We start from the raw sequence: 23,709 nt of genomic DNA, 5'->3' as shown, positions 1-23,709 counted from the left end.
GTTGGTTAATGGGCAATCTGGACCACTCCACATTCAAAAGCTTGACAGATGAAACTACCCCACTTATTAAACAACCCCAGCACATAATCAGGGGATTTGATGGGTTCCTAAAAAAACATGTGTTTTTACATAAATATCCAACTTTGAGTACCTGTAGTGTCTGTTAGCTAAAATCTGTACACGCTTCACAGGCCAAAATAGTGTAAACAACCTTTAGACTAATTTAGGTTCTTTATAAACCTCTTCTCAGACAGTATATACTATAACAAGCCCTACATAATTAATGGCGCTCTAACATCAATCGCACAGGAAAACTGGCAGAATACAGACTTGATTGGACACACTCAACATTTCTTGCAGTAAATGCTTGGCTGCCAGTAACGTTTACGGTAAGGAAAGGATAAATATCGTGTGCTATATCACAGACGATTAAATGAAAAGTTTAGAGACAATAATCTCTCTATTTTCCATCCATAGCAGATGTTCAAACATTGGGGGAAAAAAAAAAAAATTCAGAAAAGAGGCTTAAGGGAAATTTATTGGTATGGCAACTGTTGCTAGGGGTTGCTGGACAGGCTACTTCTTGACAAGCAGGGAGTCATTTTTCCCCTCAGAAAGGAAAATAAACTACAATGGAGGTGGGGGGAAAAGGTGAACATCTCCCATAAGGGAAGACCATGTGTGTTTAAACAGGTCAGTAAGTCATGTGTGGGAGCAGAGAAGAGAAATACAAGGCCTAACTAGTCAGCAATAGGAAGGTTCTGGAAGGATGGAGGTTTATGTCTTGATGACAGCTTGCTGGAAGCCACAATAAAAGCACTTGCACATAGGCCTGTCAGGTAAGCTCATATAAAACAGGATTATCTCACTGTGGCAAAGATCCAAATAACAAATCACCAGTAAAGGGATGTTATGCCAGGCTGTATAGCTGAGGGCCATTCTTGTATCATCAATGTGTACAGAAGCTCATAGCAAACAAGCCTAGCTGTCTACGCCCTATTTCTTTAAACATACTTCTGCCCGTGACTCAGCTGAAGTTTTTTTTTTTTTATTTCTTAAATGTCATTCATGTGCAAGTTAACATCTAGACCACTAAAGCACCAGAGATGCTGTTGTCACTTGATACAGTCAGAATGGACCAAAACACAGCTGTTATTGATTTTTAGTTAAGACTGTTTAGAATTCAGCACTCAGTGCAAATGCACCGTAAAGAGTACACTTTGTGTAGTCGCAGTTTAAAAAATGAATAAAACATACAAAAACATACCTGCAAAGAGCCTGTAGGTTCTTTGGCCTTTCAAAGTTTTGCCCCGCACCCCCGGTGACAGGAGATCTGAAAATCATGATGAATCATTTTAATATACAGCAGCAGTTTTACAGATGGCCAACTTAAACTATTAGCATGATCCATTTGATAGTTCTGAGAACCAGCATCACACACAAAAAGAGAAGAAACACTCAAATTAATAAATTGAATCCAGAGCTGTTTTGAAGAGTGTTAGTTCCAGATGAACTAACACGCAGACTGACATCTAGCCTACTTTCATCAGCAGGAAGTTATTCACAATAGCTGGTTTATTTTGGTCAGGTTCATATTTAGTGGGAAGCATATAAAGTTTTGCTCAAACACACTCACATTAAATTTACATTTTCAAAGTAATGGGTTATCACCTTGGAACAATATATTAAAACTGAGTGAAAGAAGAGAGACGCTAGAGAAGCTAGAAAACACCAAAGTAATACAACCATCTCAGATGTCATGGCAAGCTTATAACATGCTTTGTAAAGGTTTTACTCTTGCACTATTTCAAATATTTAGTAGTTAGCAGGGCTGGGTGATATGGCAAAACATTTAAAATCTTGTTTTTTCTATTCTATTCTATTCTATTCTAAGTGCACCACACATGAAGTTGTCAACAAGGTGTAAATGTTAAATCACTTGTTAAATATCTTTGCGGAATAGATGCATGAACTACAACTACATCTTGAACAAACTTGTCTTACACATATTATATATATTAAGAAATACTATATGGAAAATGCTTTAAAAAAAAAAACCTTGCCAAAAATCAAGATAATTCAAATTCAAAATGACTGAAGGTATAACACTCAGCCTCAGACGTCACGCCAACGGAACGCTGGCTAAACGTTTGATGCATAAGGCAGACTTAGATGGAAACACTTCAGGAGTTTCGAAGTAGTCATCAGATTGGTTAGATTATACAAGATTTCCGAAAGATGTGCGTGTTGCGTTCTTTAATGTGAACAAAAATGCTGTGGCACCAAACCCCCTCATGAAAGAAGAAAGCCATCGTGTTTACAACTGTGACAACGAGCACTTATCAGGATCCACTAAACAATGGATTTTCAAAAATGTGCGCAAAATGTAAAGTTCACGGCATACCATCTTTAAAGTATGGTCAAGAGTTTTACACACCGGTGTGTTATTGAGGCGACATTTCCACACCCCTAAACATGATGCGGCACAAAATGAAACGTGATTGGTTGCTGTACCTATCAGTCATATGGCCTCTTGGGCGGGCCTTGGCCATTCAAATCAGCCAAGTTCCCAGACCTTCTGCCGTCAGTCTGAAGTTATGGCTATGCGAGACTAAACACCAGTAGACTATAATTAAATATAAATGTTGTGTAAAAACAATGAACAGCAGCTTTCAGCCTGTCATCATGATGCAAACATGAAATATCTGACGTACAGCAGTAGTTCTTTACAGGTTTTTTTTATGTGATTGCGCTGCTATTCCATTGTTTTTCCAATGTAAACATGGGCGCGCTTGACTGTTGCATTCGCGTCTCTTGCAGAGTCTCATGCATGAAACGGCATTCTAAAAACGTGGCGCTCATGTTAAAAGTAGTTCACACGCATCTTTCACGTTTTTCCTATTCCACTGCCCACGTCGCATCTTTGTCAACACAAAAGCGCATTCTGTGTGAATGACGCCGAGCAATATGAGCACATCACACTTGAGTGGTTAATCACTTGTGCCAACATGTGGTCAGATTGTTCTTTTCTCTGTATTGTTATCATTGGCATATTGTCAAAGCATTCTAACTTTTGGTAACATTTCAAAATCGTGATTCCTTGATTTCTAAAAAAAAACATGGCAATATATATCGAAATAATCAATTAAATTGAAGAGAAAAAAAAAAAAAAAAAAAAAAAAAAAAGCCCTAGTAGTTAGAAATTACTCTAAAAATAAAATGAGAAGCAGCAACTAAGCAACTACGGGATGCATCTGGCAGAAAATAGGATTTTTTTTTTTTTTTTTCCACGTGAAGTCACCCAGTAAAAAAATAAGCGCTACCGAAATAATACAATCTAATTTAACAGTCAGTGAATTCCAACCAACGTGACATAGTATGATAGTAAAATACTGAAACAGTAAAAAAATGAAACAAGCACCTTTACTGATCTCCAGATCAACAGGGTAATCAATATTCTTGACCAGTTTTTGACATCCACCGGTCTTCTCAAAGACAAATCTCTTAAGGTGAAGCACCAGCACTGGAGGAAGCTCTTCAAGAGTCACTCTCCGGCTGATCTCGATCTAAAAAGCAGACAAAGAGGGCAGGAAATCAGCCACAGGTTTCAACTTAATCAGCATCAACAATACTTTCTCCTATCCCATCTAAATATGAAGTTTATTAATTAGCCCTGAGCTATGGCACAATAAACAAATATTTGAGCAGCTACACATCACAAATGAGGGACAAGTTTCACAATGTTTAATAAATTTGTTTTAGTAGTTGTCCACTTGTTAGAATTGTTTAAATAAATCTTGCAGTATTGGCATTAAAATCCACCTCAGGTTTGAAGGGGAAACATCACAGCAGCAGTATAGGGAGCTACGTCAACAGCTCACAGAAAACTAGCAGACATATCTGTGGGGAGACTATGTTTACTGTTAGTGAGTCACACCTCCTGCTTGCTTTTAGTGGTGTAGCCCTGAACGGACTCCCGCGCCACCAATATCTCCAGAGCCTCTTGGACTGTGCGGATCTTCTCTGATTGGATGTCCAGCTGCAGCGTGAAGAAGGGCTGCAAGGTGGCTGATTCTTTTGAGCTCTGCTGGTATACCACAGATCTATTAAAAAAAAAAAAAATTAACCAATTTTAGATCAAATGAAGTTGTAAACTACTACCCCCTGTTACAAGAACAACATAAAAGGTCAAACTAAACAATATTAAAGAAATTAACCACATTATCCAGGGCTCTACACTTAATTTTCTTTTAAAATTTAAAGCACAGTCAAAATTTCAGGAGCACCCAATTAATAATCAACATCTGATTAAAAAAATCAGAATTAGCCTTCCCATTACAAGGTGATATTTGCAGGGAAGTGATTTACAGGGAAATTTTATTTTACCTTAGTAATGGCATTTTTTTTTTTTTTAATTTTATTAAAAGTATGTCATCTTTTATGTCAGATTTTTTAGATATATATATATAAAATTACCAATCAAATGAAATCAGGATTAACAAAATTTGTACTACAGAGGTGGCACAGAAAAACAAAAATGGCTTGTAGGTGTATTTTCATGTTTAATGAGGCTCAAAGGTGGCATGAGTGCAATCAAATCCATAAACCTATGTTAAGATTAATGTTTTAAATATAACATTTTGAACATAGAAATATTAAATGATTTAAATAACTGAAAACACTTTAAAATGAAACTAAAACTGCCGGTAGGTGGTGGCAACAAAACACTGATTTAAGTACTGAATCATTTATTCATTTGATTCAGTCAAACGGCCGATTCTTTAAACCAAGTGACTTTATGAATGGGTAATTGATTCACTGACTTCATTGATTCATTTAAAAACACGTGTTCATTCATAAACGACACACCGCTGTGTTTGAATGGAGATGCGCAGCAGCTTAGGTGTGACTTGTTTCAAACTATTTTTGATGACAAAGTAGAGCAAAATCAGGCAATAGTGTTACAGTCAGTCAATGTAAGTCACTTAATATTAACTTTGTTTATTTAACTTGCATTAAATATATATCTCAATTTAGAAACTCCCTTAAAAATTATTAAAAGCTGTCCTTTTAGTTGCAATCACACAAAGTTCCATTATAATCAACTAAGCTCTCTACACTGTACAATGAGAATCTCTTATTTACGCTCTCTCTACACTTTGTTTATGAAAGGGTTCATGAGATGTCTTTGACATTACGCAACACTGCAAAAACGCAGACACCTTTGAAGCTACCATCAGCGCAAACAAATACGCTGCTAAATATTTTTCATAGTCGCACACAGTAGTTTTCAGTCACAAACACAACTGAAAAGGTCACCCTGTTATGTAGCAAAATGAAGAAAGTATGCAACTAAGTTTGTGTATAATGAAGCGCCATGACAGCTACCACAGCTATATTCATGGTGAGAAACAATTGGGCGGGACATTTCACCAATTTATAGTTAGGCTACTATGAAACTAAAAGCCAAAAATGGTAGGTTTCTTACAGGAAAGCAAAAGAAGGGCTTAGCTACGCAATTAAACTCTCCATCAGTCAACCAATGACTCCATAGCCAAACCATAGACCCAAACGCATAGAGAAAAGGCTTCATTTAAGCCTTGACGCCCCCACACGTTCAGGCGTCTGCATTTCTGCAGCCACCTAAATTAGCTGGGCGGTGGTGGTGAGCCACAGGGCTTGTTATTCTGCATTGAAGTGTTTGTAATGGCTGTAGCCACACAACTTGGAGTAGCTTCGGGACAGCAGGATGAGCTGGAGATGGCACCACACTCACCCAGCTCTTGTGTCATACCACAGTGTGCAGTGTGTGCCAATGAAAAGGCCAAACCCATTCCTGGTGGAATGGCTTTTCTTTTCCACAAGTTTATTTTTGTTGTAGAAGTGCTGCATATCTGTCTACCTCTGCGGTTTAATGTGTCAAAGAGGTGAGGTGTCTCATAAAACTCTACAGCAGTGGTTCTCAAGACCAGATAGTGTTTTTGAAATTGTGTAGAATAGCATATAGGAACTTTTACACTACGGCCTACCTGATGTGGCCACCGAATATGTCGGTGATGGGAGTGCGGATGAAATCTGCCTGCCGGGTGATGGAGGTTTTGTTTCTGGGTCCAACCTGTTCCCACTCATCATCACTGCCTTCTTCCTCCTTCTCTGCAGGGTCTTCCTCCACTCCAGGCTGAGATTCAGGACCATTTGGTGTGGGGGCTTCTGCTCAGAGACAGAAAGAGAATTAATTTAGCTCATATAAAGCGCTCAAAAAAATCAAGTAAATCTAGAGAGGACTGGACACCAGTCAAGAGCCTAATTTCCCTTCCAATTAATGCTGAAATCAGAAAGGAACGTACTCTCTTCCTGTGGAGAGATAAGCTTCTTCAGTGCCAGCATTTCCTCATGCAGTCCATTTAAAGTAAAACCAAGGTACTCCTCCGCATCCTCCTGACGACCCTGAGAGAAAGACAGAGATCATTAACGCATGCTACCAGCGCCAGACTTTACCCATCCACCACACCTCACGGTTTGACTGTGTTCCAAGCAAAATCAGTTACCACTCAGACAATGACTAAGCTTTTAAATGAAGATACTACATTCAGAAAGTAATAGCTTCCAAGGAGCCATAAAGCTTAGTCACTAATGAGAACCAAATTATATTTTAATTCCATGACTGCAATGTATGTTTCTCAGTAAAACCGAAACGGGAATAAATTCACTGAATGGCGCACGTGATTGTGGGAAATCATACGCAGCAAGGGATGTCCAATTTGGACATGTCCTGACGCCGTCCGTCCTCTGTATACTGTCTGCAAAGGTCTTCTTCTTTAACATCCAGAAGACGGTGTATCCAGAGATTCAGCTCATTAACTGAGGCCTTTATCTTTCAGCTTTGATCTTGTTCGTTTGAGCTTTCTGACTCAAGGAGACACTCATTTCTCAATGTTAGCGAATGTGCAGACAGATACAAAAAGAGATGGAACAGGAAGGTCTTGTCCTTGGATGTGCCAAGCACGAGCGTCTATAATTTTGACTTCATTGAGAGGTGACCAACTAGTACATTGGTGATGGTAATAGCTACCAAACATTACAGGAACTAGATTTGTAGTAGTTGTATTTTAATTGAGATAAAGGAGACGTTCAAAATGTGCAAGACTGGGCACCCTTAAAGAACGGGACCTAAGAAATCCACACTACTAAAAACAGCCCATAATGCTTACCTTCTCAGAAAGGCTCGACTTGATGAGGGTGAGGAGTTTATAGATGTATGTGGGTTCAAAAGCAGCACCCACTCTAAGGTCTTTCATTATCTTCTCTCCAGCAGCTACAAAAGATTAAAGGATAATATGACATAGAAATACGGAAGGGGAATTAAAATATTTCACTAATCAACTCTGGAAAGACTTTACCTTGCTGTTTAGCCTTGGAAGGGACAGGCATATTGCTGAACTCATTTACAAGCCGAACACTACAAGACAAAAGATTACGGTCTTAAATCTTACATTAACAATAAGACCCAACTTTAAAATTTGATCACACTTGTTACTCTTTTAAACTTTGGATTAATGTAATTCAAGCACTGTAAGCTAGTAAAGACATCGAATGGATATCAAGTTATGACTTATTCCATCATCCAGTTCACAAACACATTGTATATGGGGATGCACAATATAATCGGACCGATATCGGAATCAGACGATAATGGCTTTAAATGTAAATATTAGCATTGGCCGACATGAAAAAATTATGCTGACTGCCGATAAGAGGGTTAAATTACATGTGACCAGGGTGTGCCAGTGATTAAATCATGTCAACAGTGTCGCTCATTCTCGAAGCAAAGTTTTGCCTGAATGATGATTAGAGTCACTGTTTTGGATCTCTGCATTTAAACTGAGAATGCACCTACAGAATGATGTGTTCGGCATGTGATAAACAGTAATAGCATGCATAATTTCCGCAGAGTGCGGCATTTGGCTATCAGCCAAAATGAGTTGAAAAATATTGGCATATCGGTTATCGGCAAAAATCCTATATCGTGCATCCCTAATTGTATGGTAAAAGAACTGAAAGTAATAGAAAAGTTGTCTGAAACTTACAAGTTATCCATCATGGGTGTGGATGTGCAGGGTCTTTGAGTCTCAGTGAAAAGGGGAATAGACTTCATCAGATGATACATGGGGGGACATGCAATCAGGGCCTGCAGGGTCTAAAGCTCAATGTCAAGGAAGCATAAACAAACAGGACAAGACAGGCATGATCAATTAAGTACGGTTTAAAATCTGTAAGACTGGAAGAACCAAGGCAAAGAAAAAGGATACAGCATTGATATAGCACCAGTTTCCCTTGTTTATCAGTCCTCTTGGTTGCAAAGACACCGGTTTGTGTATCAACTTCACATTCTCGATTAATTCTGATGGATGGAAAGACATGCATCATGTTCGTGGATGATATTAGGGATATGCAAAACTACATATTTTCAAAATGAAATGATGTGTTGCCTAAACAATCCTTGCACGAGTTCACCTGATTGTAAGCGTTTCTTTGGGGGGCATTTACACTAGATCTTTTTCCCCATTCCAAAAACAACTAAGTCTAAAGACAAAAAGAAAAAGAAAAAGATAAAATAAATTGTCCATCACTCTAACCTTGCAACATGTGACTGATGCACATGAAGCTAACGGTGTAAAAATGAGGAGAATTTTGTACCACGCCTAGGAAGGGAGACAAACAATGGTACAGCTCCCATGGTAACGTGGAAATCTAAATTTATCAATACTGAATTTGAATTAATGTAACATGCATAAAAGAACTGATAATGATGTTAATGTTTCTATGATAAGCTGGTGGAGACGCTTTAAAAAAAAAAAAAAAAAAAAAAAAAAAAAAAAAAAAAAAAGAGTGCGCGAAAATGACAGACAAAATCTTTAAAAAAAAAAAAAAAACAAAAAAAAAAAAAAAAAAAAAAAAAAAATAAAAAAAAAAAATAATAATAATAATAATAATAATAATAATAATAATAATAATAATAATAATAATAATAATAATTATTATATATATATATATATATATATATATATATATATATATATATATAAAATAGATAGATAGATATATTAAAAAAAAAAAAAAAAAAAAAAAAAAAAACTGTGAAACGACTGGATGGTTGACAGTGTAAGCTGTTTGGCTATTGGTTAACACTGTCTCAGCATGTTTGGCCTAAGTGACATCAGAAGAAAGAAAAGTGATGATTTATGATGAACTGCACATAAGACTAAAAATAAGCTAAAGTAAATGTCAGTTTGGATCTTATGTTCATTTTAAAGTCACTGTAGTAAACCGTCAGCAATGGTCATGCAAATCTAAATAATGTTCCTTTAATTTAAGCTTGCAGTTTGTGTGTCTGTGGCTGGATAAATTTCAACCAGGCCACATCACATTCTAACTCAAAACAGCAGCTAGAGTAGAAATCCAATCTGAAAGCCAAACAAAATGCATAATGGCACCCTGCAGAAAACCAAAACTAACATGCGGAGGCAGCCAATGGTCAGGACAAGAGATTCCTCTCTACTTAGTGCCTGTCCAAGTGTCTTACATCAAAAGAGATTAGTGGGTGACAAAAGGAATGCTGATGGGAAGACACTTGTTTCACAATCACTTTTTGCACAAACATACATGTATAATAAAAAACAGGTTCACAGGACCATGAATCCCACTTCCATTAGCCGCTTTGAAGAAAAACAGTTCTGAAACAGTCTCATATATCCCATCAATCAAGCAGACGCACTTCCTGTTATGCAACAGAACATGCATTTACCCAGGCGAAGAGTCTAGAACGTTCAAGTGCCACATAAGCCAGTACTGAGATCAATAAAATGGGTCCAATCATAATACGGCAAGTCTACACAATACACCAGACGGTCGTTTTGCAAGTCAGAGAGTTTATCACTATTTTCTTGCGCAAGTTTCCTCATACTTGAAAAACAGCAGGGGAAACCCGGACAAGGATTTAATGTAGTGGAGAGTCCCTGTGATCGGTTCCAAGGTCAAAAAAAAAAAAAAAAAAAAAAAAAAATCAGGTCACAGTTGTTAAATGAGCAGCACTCAGCTTCAGATGGAGACAGACTGGGATTCCCATTAATTCTCATTCTAAGTATTAACATTAGCAATATGATGAATAAACACAGCACCTGGGTGGGCCTTTACTTGAGACATGTCATGATTAATATGAGCAACAGGATGAGGAAATGTGGTTTTCAAAGGAATTATGAGCAAAGAGGCCCTAATAACCTATCTGAACTGCTTAGGAGCCACAGAGGGGGCTTATGGGTGCTGGCAGCTAATCATAAAAAACAAGCTGCTGCCGCCATCTTGTGGACAGAAACATGAATCACAGAATCAAATGGAATAGTTTTAACAAACAATTTTTTTGCTACTATTTACTCATCTTCATGTCATTCCAACCTCATATGCTGTTATTTCTTTTTCTGAAATATAAGGGAAAAGGAAATCAATATGCGAGTTGATACCGTCAGTAGTACCATCTGAATTCACATAGAAAATATCACAAGCTGAAAAAAAACAAAAAAAACAAAACAGTGATGGGTTTTTTTTTGTAATTTTTGGAGCTCGACAGATGTGGACACTATAAACGGTCATTGTAGGCAAAAAGAGCAGCCTGAAGATTTTTTCAAAGACAGAAATAAATAATAGCACATGGTTTGGTGCAAGAAAAGTGAACTTTTCAGAAATTGAAGAGTTAATTCCATTTTAACATATCAACATTGGACATTTACATTCTAAATAAGCTAACACGTCAGTCAACTGACATTTTAGATTAAATGGGAAATTTCTACCTTAACCAAGGTTTGTCATATGGATATAGACTGGAGACTGACAAAACCACTGACCAAGCTTTAACCTTCATGTTGCTCCAAAATCCAAAAGAAGCCATTTCTTCAAAACAGAAATAACGTTTAATACAATCTGAGAGATCTGCATCCCTCCCATAGTAAATGTAATCCACATGACGGAGAGAGAGAGGAGAAAAAAAAAAGAAAAAGAAAAAGTGGTTTCATTCAAGTATTCTTAAAAAAAAAAAAACTAGGGCTGTCACTAACAATTATTTTGGTAACCAAGTAACCTGTTGATTCTGATGATTAATCAGGTAATGTGATCATTAGCATTTTTTTTTGTAGTAATAAAAAGACATAAGCAACAGCCTTTAAAATGACTTAAAATACATACGTAAAAAGGTAATAAGTACAAATAAAGTGTCAAAAGTAATTAATCATGGTTTTAACAAAACCATTAAAATACAATGCATTTTAAACATGAGCTAACATTATGCATAATAAATTACTGCAGAGTGCCAACGGCCTGACGATTGTTTTTACGCTTTACTGCACAATCTAATCCTTGTTTAATATTGACTAAACATTTCATTTAAATGTCCACTTAACCTATAATATTTGCCAATTTCTTTACGATAGAAAAGCTACAGCCACTGTAATTTCTCGAACATGTGGACATTAAAATGTGTAAACTCAGGGTTTGAGATTTTATTTGTGAAATCGCGATAGTAGTTAGCATTACTGACAAAGATTTTCATGTATTCTCCTGTGTTTTTAGGTTTATAAATGATTTCCCTTACAAATCTTGGCACATACAGCATTCCCAGATGAATGTTATAATAAACCCAAACTCACAGCAACATTTAGAGATGGAGTTTGAGACGCTCCACACGTGTAAATGACAACAGCTTGTAGAGCAGCATTTACTGTGAACAGTCACCGTAACCTACACGCATGTAAATAAAAGCGTGTATTATTAAACTGCATCATATATATTTAATTACACCATAGTGTTTGTGAATTCACAATACCAAAATGCTTTATTTTTAAATGGGTTTAATGTGGAATGTGTTCCGGTATTTTGCAGATTACTCAACACGGCCAAAATGCAATCCAGTATTTTTTAAAATCAAACACTTAAACAGAATCGAGGAACCGTGGCAGTCCTAGAAGAGAAATGATCACTGTATATGAACAACAGAATTCAGATCAATATAAACTGATCACTGATTGATGCATATTCATCAAAACATTAAGCTCAAATGTTTTCATGACTCAAAAAAAAACAAAAAAAAACCTAATTGTAAGTATGGATAAGCTTCTGTTTTCCAATTTTTATTTGCTCCATGCATGTGCGTTGAACTTTAATACAGTGTTTCCCTTGCCATTATATTAGGGCAGTGGTTTTCAAACCGGTCCTACGAGCACCCCCAGCACTGCACATTTTGTAGGTCTCTCATATTTGACACACCCATTTCAGGTCTTGCTGTCTCTACTAATGAGCTGATGAGTTGAATCAGGTGTGACAGCTGAGGGAGACACAGAAAACGTGTAATGTTGGGGGTGCTCGTAGGACCGGTTTAAAAACCACTGTATTAGGGGACCGCGCAGTCCATGCAAAAAAAAAAAATAAAATAAAATAAATAAAAATAAAAATAAAAAGGGAACTTACTCTATAGCACGGAATGCCATGGAATTTGTCAATTTTTGCATAAATAAATGAAAATTAGGTGTCTCACTTAATTCAAATTGCGATATGGACTAATGTCTGTAAATATTAAAACACAACAAGACTGTTTAGATATGAATCCTGCATGTTCCGCTTGGCTCTGTATGTATGAATGGCAGAAACACTGTTTTGCTTACTACACAAATACTGAAGCACACGTGAGGCTCGCAGTGATTTTCAGCCTCTGCGTCTCATTATATGACAACATGAACAGAAACTTAATCTCTTGAGCTGCTGTGAGTCATTTCATGTGAATTTTACATTTCATTTGAGAAAACTAGCATCATATCATACTCTAGACACACAGAAACGTCACGGCAACCTGTCAAAATAAAAATGTGGTTTAACGTGTAACAGAAATACTCTTGTATTACTTTTGTACGCTATAATGTACGTCTTTATACATTTCTATTTCTGGCTAATTTAAATAAAACAATTAAATGATAAAAATGACAACTATATTAACTACTTAATTGTAGAAGAAAAAAAATAAATAAATAAAAATCTACAATTATTATTCAGCTTTAACAGAACATTACTATAACTTTTCTTGCATGTATTAATTAACAGTAAACTTCTGTTTGTTTGCCAAAAAAGAAAAGGGTTTAATTTGCATTTGATTAAAAATGAATCAAATGTCCAAAACTTTTTTTTTTTCCACCAAAACAAATGTTTGTGTTATTATACAGAGAGTAAAGTACAGAAAAAAGTACCGCTGGATACAGGCACCCCTGCTCCATCCATCCCCCTCCCCCTAACAACCAAAAGCTGTGAACCTAGGGGAAACACTGTTGAATAGAAGCCCAAATTTAATTGGTTCATGATATAGATTTTTTACAGATTGTATCTTAACCGAAATTTTAAAAGCATTAAAGTTTTATTGGAATAGGCTAGTCGCTAGTGACAGGGGCAGAAACTTCTCAGATTTCACTAAAAAAAAAAAAAAATCATTTGTGTTTCAAAGAATGAAAGTTTTATGGATTTGGAACAATATGAGGATGAGTAAATGACGACACTTTCATTTTTGGGTGAACCAACCCTTTAAGCAAACATTTGCTTAAACAACCAGATGATAGACACCTGCAATGCAAATTTTTTTGCGCTCTTGACTCAAAACCTGTAACATTGTCATGTCATTTTACCTGCCAATTTTGGAGCCATAGGGTCTTCAGATACAGGTACAGGGCCTTCGCGCACCTCACTGGCCTTTTCAGGCAACTCTGAGGCAGCTGGAGCTAATGCGACGACAGCAGGCGTGCTCTTCACCTCAACGTAAGCCTGAGGACCTCCAGGCAGAGGCTTGGAGTTGTGGAAGAGGCTGGCCCAGGATTTCGGGGGGTTGACCACAGGTGCTGCAGGGGCAACAGGCGAGACTACCGGCTGAACTTCAGAGTCTAAGGAGAGAGGGGTTACAGAGGAAGCTGACTGCACCTCGCCCGTTTCAGACGAGTCTTGGAGTCCATCTGTGGCTCCGGCAGCCAAGGCAGTCTCTGGCAGCCCGTTAGCCTCCCCCGAGCCCTCGGCCTCCCTCTCATCAGTAGTAGCAGGAATTGTGGTTGTGGGGGTGGCCACAGCAGCAGTAGGGGGAAGAGGAGATGGTGGAGAGGAGCTGTGCCCTCCGTTACCAAGGAGTACTGGACTCTCTAGAGCAGGGGGTTCTGCATGCTGCTCTGCAGTCCTGGCACTCTGTGCCACCCCGCTGCTCTGAGAGGACGAAGATGAAGTAGACAAAGAAGCTGCACCATTTCTGTCTGACAAAGAGGCAGCTCCACTCGTCAAGTCCAATGTCGAATTGTCAGGGCTTTCACAAGTCCTCTGATGGGAAAGAGGGGCGGTTTGGGGTGTGGATGTGTTGGATGTTACAGAATTTGGGGGGGTGAGCTCAGCCCCAGCTAGCACGTCCCCTACCATGTCCTCTGAACCCATGAGTGGAGCGTTTGGAGTATGTCCGTTAACCAGGCCTGTGGCCCCCACTCCATCTGTTGCCACACCGGTGCTGTTGCTGTTGGAACCCTCCAGGTAGTTGTAGTATCCCGGCGGCCGCTTTTTCTTTTTCTTTCGTTGTCCCAAGCCGCCCGAAACCCCATCCATGTCCGAGCAGGCCTGGTGGCCTCCCAGGACTGAGGACTCGGAGTTTTCGCAGCACAGGGAGTTGAAGTCGGCGCCATCTGGGATATCAGCGACCGGCGTGGCTGTGGGAATGGCCTTCTGAGATGGTTGGCAGCCTAAGATGAACTCAGGGGCCTGAGGATTAAGAGTGCTGGAGACTTTGTACAGTGAATCCTTCACTGCCACAGGCTCTGCATTCATTACCTCATCCACGCCAAACTCGATATGCTGGTAGTCCTCTCCTGTACATCAAAACATCTCAGTTAGATTGACATGCATGTAAAAAGGCTCAACAAAACTGGCATTTTGACAGGGAATTTCTCAATTTTAAATTAGACTTCAAGTTTTCAGTTACAATTCTTAACTTGATTATTCAATAAGCTTTACAAAAGGCTAAAAATATAAAAGTTGTATTCACAAACAAATCATGTGGTTATTAAAGAAGAAGTTCACTTCCAGAACAATTTACAGATAATTGACCCACCCCCTTGTCATCAAAGCGTCTTTCTTCAGTCGATAAGAAGGAAAAAAAAAAAATTCAGGAATTCTCTAAAAAGTATAAACTGTCAATTAGTTTCAAAAATGACTGATCGTTTCACTAGATAAGACCATTCTTCCTCAACTGGGATCGTTTAGAGCCATTTAAAGCTGCATTTAAACTGCATTTTGGAAGTTCAAACTTGGGGGCACCATTGAAGTCCACTGTATGGAGAGAAATTCTGGAACATTTTCCACAAGAAACGATTTCTTTACGACTGAAGAAAGAAAGACACGAACATCTTGGATGATGAGGGGGTGAGTAAATTATCTGTAAGTTTTTGTTCTGGAAGTTAACTTCTTTAAAAATCAAATACAACAAATCTGATTGGATACACAAAAAGTGATTGTGGTACTGAACTGTGCAGACTAAGCAGTGAAGGACAGTTTGAAGTGAATGAAACAGCGTTAGTGAATGCAAGTCACAATTACTGTAAGACTTTGAAGTCTTAAAAGTAGCCAGTAATCAGCAAAATCAAAGCAACCAGAAGTCATCATGGGATCAAGTTCCCAAGCAATGGATAAATGGATAGATAAGACCACATCCTCTGTTAGTATTCATTTTAGAGTTTTATTTTAAGAAAGCATGAAGGACGAACTCATAAGCAAGTTGTGGACTGTCAAGGCTGCCACATTTTTCAGGTGGAGTTAGAGGTCCTGAAAGACGGTCCGTGAAGTCATATTCTTAGTCCACTCTTGAGATGTGATGAGATTTGTAAGAGAATTTTCAGAATAGTAGTAAAAATAAAAATGTCAAAAGCCTCCCGTCAACTCCAAGCACTGCAGGTAGATGCGTATATGCGCCAGAGAGACGCCTGGCACCTAGGCATGCAAAGCTCCAAAGATTAAATGGACAGGCAAGAAGAAGAAGTAAGGGTTTAAGGTTGATAAAGGGGAAGGTTTAGAAAGCCGTCAGTGTTTAAGACCTGAGTGTTGAGTTCTGCAACAAAACAGAAGAGTAAGGCGCTGTGTAGTGGACCGAAAACTCACCGCAAACCTGCCGTCTCAATGATTCCGTTATGTAAGGCACAGCAGGAGTGCAGTAACCTCCTAAATAATTGATACAGATGAGGGTGAAGGTCACAACTACCTGAGAGGGCAATATGATACTGTCCTGGGAAAGATTATTAAGACTACAGAGATGGGCACGTAGCCTAAGGAGGTTTATATTAAACTCAATGATGGATGAGGACCATTCTATCAATTAAGGATTAGGATGTGAATAGGACAGATGAATTTTATGAATTTCGCTTTTCATGTGAAAATATGTAATCTATGCTCAATGCATAATACATGAAAACCACTGTGTGTGGGAGTAACTGTGGTTAAGGATCTCATAATCTATAACTCATATCTTTATTTCTGAATCAGTACTTGTAGCAATATTCATGTGAGGCTTTGATCTTACCTGAGGAATGGCTGACGCAGGAGACTTTATCATTGAAGGGGGGAAGCTGATAAGAAATTCACATGAGATCACTCAATCACATCAAGTCAATAAAATGTGCAAATACACAAAAACAAACCTTTATAACCTACAAATTTAAATGCATGTTATCTGAAGTAAACACAGGCACAATTTTTTTTTTTTTAACTTGTACTTTGGAGTGGAAGGCCGGAGTTTAATTCGCAATTAAAAGAGACGAACGACGCAAGGTGCTAAATAATGACTTGTGCATTTTTTGTACAAAAGAAAAGGAGGGAAAAGGTGGACGGAGAGTATGGTGGCATAACATTATTAATAATTATTCATAATTTAATATGCAAGATGGAAAGATGTACACTAGCTACACTAATAAAATATTTAAAAGCTTTTTAACTGAAACATTACAAGAATAATGTTAATGAAAATTCAATTTCAGATGATGTAACACTTGCCCATTTAAATTTACACTGAAATTTACACTGGCAGTTGAATTTGCAATGAAAAACACTAAAACTAGGACAGAAACTCGCACATACTACATTTTGTGCTAAACTGTTGCACAAGAGTATGGGAAAACTGGAAAATGAAGATTAGTTATTGCTATACCTTATCACAGTCTCTTTATGGCAACAATTATATTGAGAACAAAAGAAATTATAAATGACAGAACAGTAAGTGTAAATTACTTCTAAAAAGCAAATGTGCATTTAAGACATATTCATGTATGATATTTTACCTCAACGTAACATCGGGGAGTCACAAAGAACTGATTGAACTCGTCTGGGCTGAACTCCCCAAAGATGTACTGTGGGGAGAAAAAAAAAAAAAAAAAAAAAAAATCAATGTACATAATGTTAGGTGACAATGATTGGTATTGATTTTAACTTTTAATTGCAAACAATCTTTTACTAATATTATGGCATGCTGTAACACTGAGGAGGTCTTTTTGGCATCAGAATCAACATTACAATGAGTCTATTATTAAATTCAGTCCACTTATTTTAAAAAAAAAAAAAAAACAATTAAAAGCACTGTGTGGAGGGTATGTGAGGACGTGGCAGCCATCATTACAGCATGATTGCAACATCAGGTTGGGTGAAAGTAAAGAGCAAGTTGGAAACTGCTGAGTCATGCAGCATGGCAATATGGCTCCCTCGTGTCCCACTTTACAGGGCAAAGCAATGACAGAAAGAGACCCTTCAAGCACTGACTTTGGCCAATGTGTAACATTGTTTGAGCATAGACATTTAAACATTACTGAATGTTCTGAGAAGGTTTTCACATTGATAGTTTCTGGTGTGCTGACAGGCCACAACCTGTGACCTGACTTTAATTCCTTAGACTAAACAAATACTCAATTAATTGAAAATGTAGCTGACACCAGAACATGTCAGAGAGGTTTAATGACATCAAAAAATATGCACCCATTCATTCATCGTGTTATATGCACAAAAAGTGAAACACATGGGAATGTGTGGATTTTTCCACTATATAATATAACATAACATATTTCCCCATGCTACCCATGGGTCAAGATGCTCTCTGTAATCAACAGTGATTACTGCCAGTCTTCTGACATCCAAATCCCACAGCTTTAACTGCATATTAGTCATGCTAGCTTTTCGCAATAGCAAGTCTTCTCTCTTGATGTGTAACACTGGTCAGATGAGAAAACACATGACATTATACCTTGACAGCGATTTCAAAGGTTGCCAAATTTACTGCTCCAAGTAAACAAAGATTTTTATTGTTGAATCGCATTTTATTTCATGGGACATTAGATCATTTTAACTCAAATGATGCACGGCACATTTAAAGCAGAAGAGTGCTGATGCAGCTGGACAGGAAAACCAGGAATGTGCAAAAACAAATATTCAAATAAAATTATAAATTATTATTATTATAATATTATTATATATTATTATTATTATAAATAACTACTTGATTAGTGTATCTTAAGCAAGATTAGGCTGCTGACATTTCTAAACGTACGCTCACATAAGAAAAGCAGCTGGACAGCAAAACAGAACTGATCAAAAGTTAGGGGGGCCTGAAGATGCATTTGAAACTCAACTTCAACCTGACAAGATTTTAATGCAACGCTCAAACCTGTATTCTCTGCATGTCTGTGTGAATCTCCAGCACTGCTCTGAGAGTCACTTCGTGAGCATTTCAGAGTTTCACTTGAGAAAGACTATTGTCATATCAAATACACAAAGAGAAACACGAAGAAAAAGAGGGGAAAAAAAAAAATTGGTTTAACTTGAATAAATTGTGATCATATTAAACTGCTGTTGTGCACCACTTTGTCATTTGATTAAATTGTTTTAGGGCTAAATTTGACTACCTGGGACAAGAAATCAATCCTGAATCAAGTAACTGTTCAGCATAGACTCCGAGATTATTGCATCGTAATTTTTTTTCAACTGATTCTGAGCTAGATTTAATCATCATAAATAAATGTAATTAATTTGGTATTATTTTGGATTACTAAAATGTTAATAAATCACTACAACTGAATCCAGATTTAAAAAAAAAAAAAAAAAAAAAAAGAAAAAAATAATTTGGAAAGAAGGAAAAATCTAATTTTACAGAGCCTTAAAAATGTAATCTATTTAACTGTACAAGTTCCATAATCCTAAACTTAACATGCTTCTCAATTGCTAAAATTTAATTTAAAATTAATTAAAATGGGAAAATTAAAAGCTTTTAATGGGCTTTTGTTACTTTATTATTGAGAGGACAGTGGAGAGATGACAATATATTGGGTAGAGAGAGGGGAGAGGGATCGGCACACTAACCACAAGGCTATCGCCGCCGACATTTTAAAGTGTTTGCTGAGTGAGTAATTTCCTAAGAGAACTTAAGCCAGCTCAATTTAATAAAATGTTTAAGAGATACTGGACTCTGTCATAAAGAGTATATTATTGAAGATAAAAAAAAATTGTTACAAGAGTGATGTTTTGTTTGGCACATCAATACTGTCAAAGATAAGTCAAATTAACTATGAACAGATGCATTCAAAATTCTGTAACATTTTGTCTTTATTAGTACTGTGGTAGAAACCAGCTAACATAACCTGGATACCTGTTGATTAAAATCTGCTAACTTTTACATTGAAATTCCCCGAATAATTCACAGATTACCCTAAAAGTGATTAGATTACATGATAAACTTCCATATCAATTTTCACACAGTTAGAGTATCCACTTTCCAACTGATATGTGGGTCGTTCACAGAAATGACTGTACAAGAGTGATCCAAAACATAGAAAAACATAACACATGCTGTTGCTGATTTTTCTTTTTTTTTTTTTTTTTTCATTTGCAGGTATCACATTGATACCAAACATGCTTCTTGGGAACAAAAAGCGCCTTTACACACGAGAGGCTGCAAGAGTGCAAGAAAAGCTCATCACATACAAGCAACTAGGCTATACATTTAAAGCTACTATACTCTTTATGATATTAATGCCTGAAGTGTTGTCGTCAGTTAAGTCCCATAATAATTTCCCCCACTTTAAACAGTATAAAATTTCCTAGTATCATCCCTCATAACTGGTATTACCAGCTAATTACATGATTATCAAAATGATGTTAGGTACAGCCCTAGAGTTCACTTAAGTTAAGAAACTTATTTGAAGTAACTGATCATTAATCACCAAGGGTTTTCTTAATAGCTGGCAACTGGTTGCGCCTTTAGCCGTCTTGGGAGTACTTGCCTTAATACATGGCATCTAGTCCTATAATGGTTAGACCATCCTGTAGATAACCTGCTTGCACTGTGAAGGCTATAATTACCTTAATCCTACAAGCACTAACAGCGTAACTGAAAGACCTGAACTTAGTTTAGACTAAGCACTACACTGACTATTAAGCAACTATAAATTTACTTTAAAAAGCTTACATCTCAACAGTAACTTCATGTTCATGTGGGTCTTTAGGGGAACTGAAAGTGTCAGATGAAAAACTAAACAGGCGCTACAAGCATGCACATAATACCCCTTTGCATTCACAATTAGCGCATGAAAAGGGAGAGCAAGAAAAAAAGAAACTGCAGTTCAAGCACATGCAACTGTTTGCAAATCACCGACTACACTGCTGAAAAGGCACCACAAGGGACAAACAGCAAGCCGTAATCCAATGGCCTCTGGATGGCGAGTACAATCACAACAGAAAGAATGTGTCTTTGCCCCGTTTCCACAGGCGTGCCGCACGTACCACACTAAGCTCCCCATCGCTGTTCATTTGGACTGGGGATTACCACAAATTAGCCATCTGCATTATTTCAACATGCTCTAGTGAGAACACACTCACACACACTTTCGTGAATGGGTGACGCTCACGCAACAAACTGAGGAAGTGTTAAAGTCACCATGAAATCAAAACTGACAATTCTTATTAGCTTATGGAACACCGCAAAGATTATAAATGATTTATCCACACATAATTAAACTCATGTGCCCTTAAAACCTTTAATCATTTCTTCTAATTTACCTCACCAAACAACTTCTCTGATGACGTCTGCACCGGTTCAAAGGCAGGACAACAAATACCACCATTCCAGCAACCTGTCACTCACATGAGATTGTCGCAATTAGCAAACAAGAACAAACCAATCAATACTGGATAGGCAAAATCAAGTCCAGGCCTACATTACTTGTTTAAGAAGTTTCACTCAGATTCACTCAGGAAAAAGAGGTGGTCAGGACTTCTGTTCCATGCTGACTTTAACATGATGCATTAATACGTTAATTTAAGTAGCTATTAAAAAAAAAAAAAAAAAAAAAAAAAAAAAGATAACCACATTTATGAACACAAAACAAAAAGAGCTGCTGTGAATGTGGTTATGTAAAGTGTCAACCCCCCACAGATAAGGACAAACCAAACGAGTCACTGGATTTTCTGGTTTCAGACCTTCCCTTAAAAAAAATGCCTAACAAGTTCTCCCGTCACCATAAACGACCATTGCTACATCCAAATGCTTTCAGATATGGCCTTTCTTAGCATGCTATAACATGAACTTTATATTGCTCAGACCAGCAATATAACGAGAATGTCAATTTAATGCAGGTCAAGCGTCATGCAAATCAAATCAGATGTACTCATTACTGATTCAACATATCCCCAAATCTTTAAACCCCAAAACTTAAGAACCTATATATAAACACATTCAGAAAAAGAAAGGTTTACTTTTGTGTTGCTAGCCATAAATCCTGTTGTCCCATTTCAATTGTGGTGTCATCAACCCACGTGCCAGCTCACTGAGCTTTTAAAGCAGATGTCATCATACTTGGAGAGTGCCCATCAGCTGCCTGCGTTTTTGTATTTATCTATAACAGGCTACAACCGAGGGATATCCTCTAAACTTGGCACATCATAAACTGCCCCACCCAGAATTGCCATACATCCAGCTTCCATTTTCAGGGCGCTTCTTTCATTACAGGACTTGTGTTCATCAAATTCACCTCACATATTCAATCCAACGTTGCCTAATCCTTGTAAACATTGTTTTGCAAAGACTGTCACACACCATTAATAGACACATCGGCTCACCAAGCTTCGTAACGGTTGAAAGTGTGACCAATGCCAAGGGAATCTGAGGGTACGGAGCAGCATGCATGTCAAGCATGCACTTGAGTAAGTCGGAAACTATTGTTTACGCAATGTGGGATTCCAACAAGGCTGTGAATTTATTCTAAATCACAGTTAACTCAACTTCTGTTTGATGTTTGTGCATGCAGACATAGCAGTTACAGTCAGCGTAAACCAGTCTGACTAAAAATACTGCAGCAGTGCATATTAGTGCTCAAACGATATCTCAAACTCAGCATGGCAGTGTTTGGCCTATACAAAGATCATTTTATAAACCATTTAATTTTAAAATAGTAAATAACATGTTGCAATGAAATTATGCATTTATTAAATTATAATTTAAATTACCATGAAAATTTTATTTTATTAATATTTGAGTAACTTAAACCTCATGTTCTGTCTTGATCATTTTGATCCAGAGTTTTTGTGCGTTTTTTTTTTTTTTTTTTTTTTTTTTTTTATGAAAACACTTGTTAATGTTGTCACCTCAGAATAAAACTTACTGAATTTGCTCACAAAGGATATGAAAACTTCACAAAAACTTGTAATTTTTCTATTTTTGGAGAATTTCTCTTTCACTTGTGGTGTTCCCAGTCAAAAACGACAAAGATTGCAAAAAACTAACGAACATTAAGAAAATTATTGGACTACAATTAATCCAAGATTTGGTCATAATAAATATATGAAATTTCCAAGCAATTTTTAAAAGGCTGGTCATTTTTGACCAGTAACACCAAATTAAGTAAAGGAATTTCAGACCTAGTTTTAACTCTGTAATCCTATTACAGTATTTTTCTCAAATAATGAAATTGCCTTTGCACACTGGAAAACAATATTTTCATGAAAAAAAAAAAAAAACAAACAAAAAAAAAAAAAAAAAAACATTATATACAGCAACAAACTCACCTGTTCCCGTCAAATTCACACGTGTTTTATGCTGACTATAAATACACACTTCAGAGGATCTAATCACAGGATTCACTCAAGTTTGTGATATTCATGGAATTAAATATTTATTAGATACTAAAAGACTTTTTAAAAAATATTATTTGCATTTGTTGAATGCTGACAGTACATGTAAACGTATATAGATGACCTTTCTATTACTAATAAGAGAAAAATCAAAAACTAAGACATTTTACATGGGCAGTTTACTTCAACAGATTTTTTCTAATTTATAGGAAAGAACTGGTAAACAAAGACAGCAAATTAATAAAAATTAATAACAGGATCTCCAGTGCATTTGTCATTCTTAGCACTGTCAAAACAAGTCTTTATTTTTATTTAAAAAAAGACAAATATAGGTTGATATATTAACCTTGGTTATATCAGTTGACCAATAGTGCCTATTCATATCTAAAGGGAACTTTGCTATGAACATGCCAGTGACAGTATGAAATGTGAAAGATAACCCTGTCAATACTAAGAATGAAATAAAGCTACTTTTAAAATTAAAACAGGTGAAAAATCGAC

At 37.0% G+C, this 23,709-nt stretch overlaps 1 protein-coding gene across 2 annotated transcripts in view; it reads right to left on the bottom strand.

The window, feature by feature from the left end:
- usp10 (ubiquitin specific peptidase 10) overlaps window positions 1-23,709 on the bottom strand; it is a 30,701-nt gene that overhangs the window by 5,607 nt on the left and 1,385 nt on the right. The window contains exons 2-14 of one of the 2 annotated variants that reach the window (XM_051114739.1): window positions 17,379-17,447; window positions 16,625-16,670; window positions 16,207-16,266; window positions 13,713-14,921; window positions 8,310-8,401; window positions 8,088-8,197; window positions 7,401-7,459; window positions 7,212-7,315; window positions 6,348-6,447; window positions 6,030-6,210; window positions 3,938-4,103; window positions 3,422-3,566; window positions 1,268-1,333 (exon numbers count right to left, since the gene is read on the bottom strand). In XM_051114739.1, coding sequence (XP_050970696.1) covers window positions 1,268-1,333; window positions 3,422-3,566; window positions 3,938-4,103; window positions 6,030-6,210; window positions 6,348-6,447; window positions 7,212-7,315; window positions 7,401-7,459; window positions 8,088-8,197; window positions 8,310-8,401; window positions 13,713-14,921; window positions 16,207-16,266; window positions 16,625-16,670; window positions 17,379-17,447 — 2,407 coding nt within the window. The remainder of the gene's footprint in view (window positions 1-1,267; window positions 1,334-3,421; window positions 3,567-3,937; window positions 4,104-6,029; window positions 6,211-6,347; window positions 6,448-7,211; window positions 7,316-7,400; window positions 7,460-8,087; window positions 8,198-8,309; window positions 8,402-13,712; window positions 14,922-16,206; window positions 16,267-16,624; window positions 16,671-17,378; window positions 17,448-23,709) is intronic. The other variant, XM_051114740.1, reaches the window with a different exon arrangement.

This window comes from Labeo rohita, chromosome 7 (genome assembly GCF_022985175.1).
Source record: "Labeo rohita strain BAU-BD-2019 chromosome 7, IGBB_LRoh.1.0, whole genome shotgun sequence".
Lineage (NCBI taxonomy): Eukaryota > Metazoa > Chordata > Actinopteri > Cypriniformes > Cyprinidae > Labeo > Labeo rohita.
The sequence above is the reverse complement of the archived record's forward strand: the minus strand, read 5'-3'. Positions and strand labels throughout refer to the sequence as shown.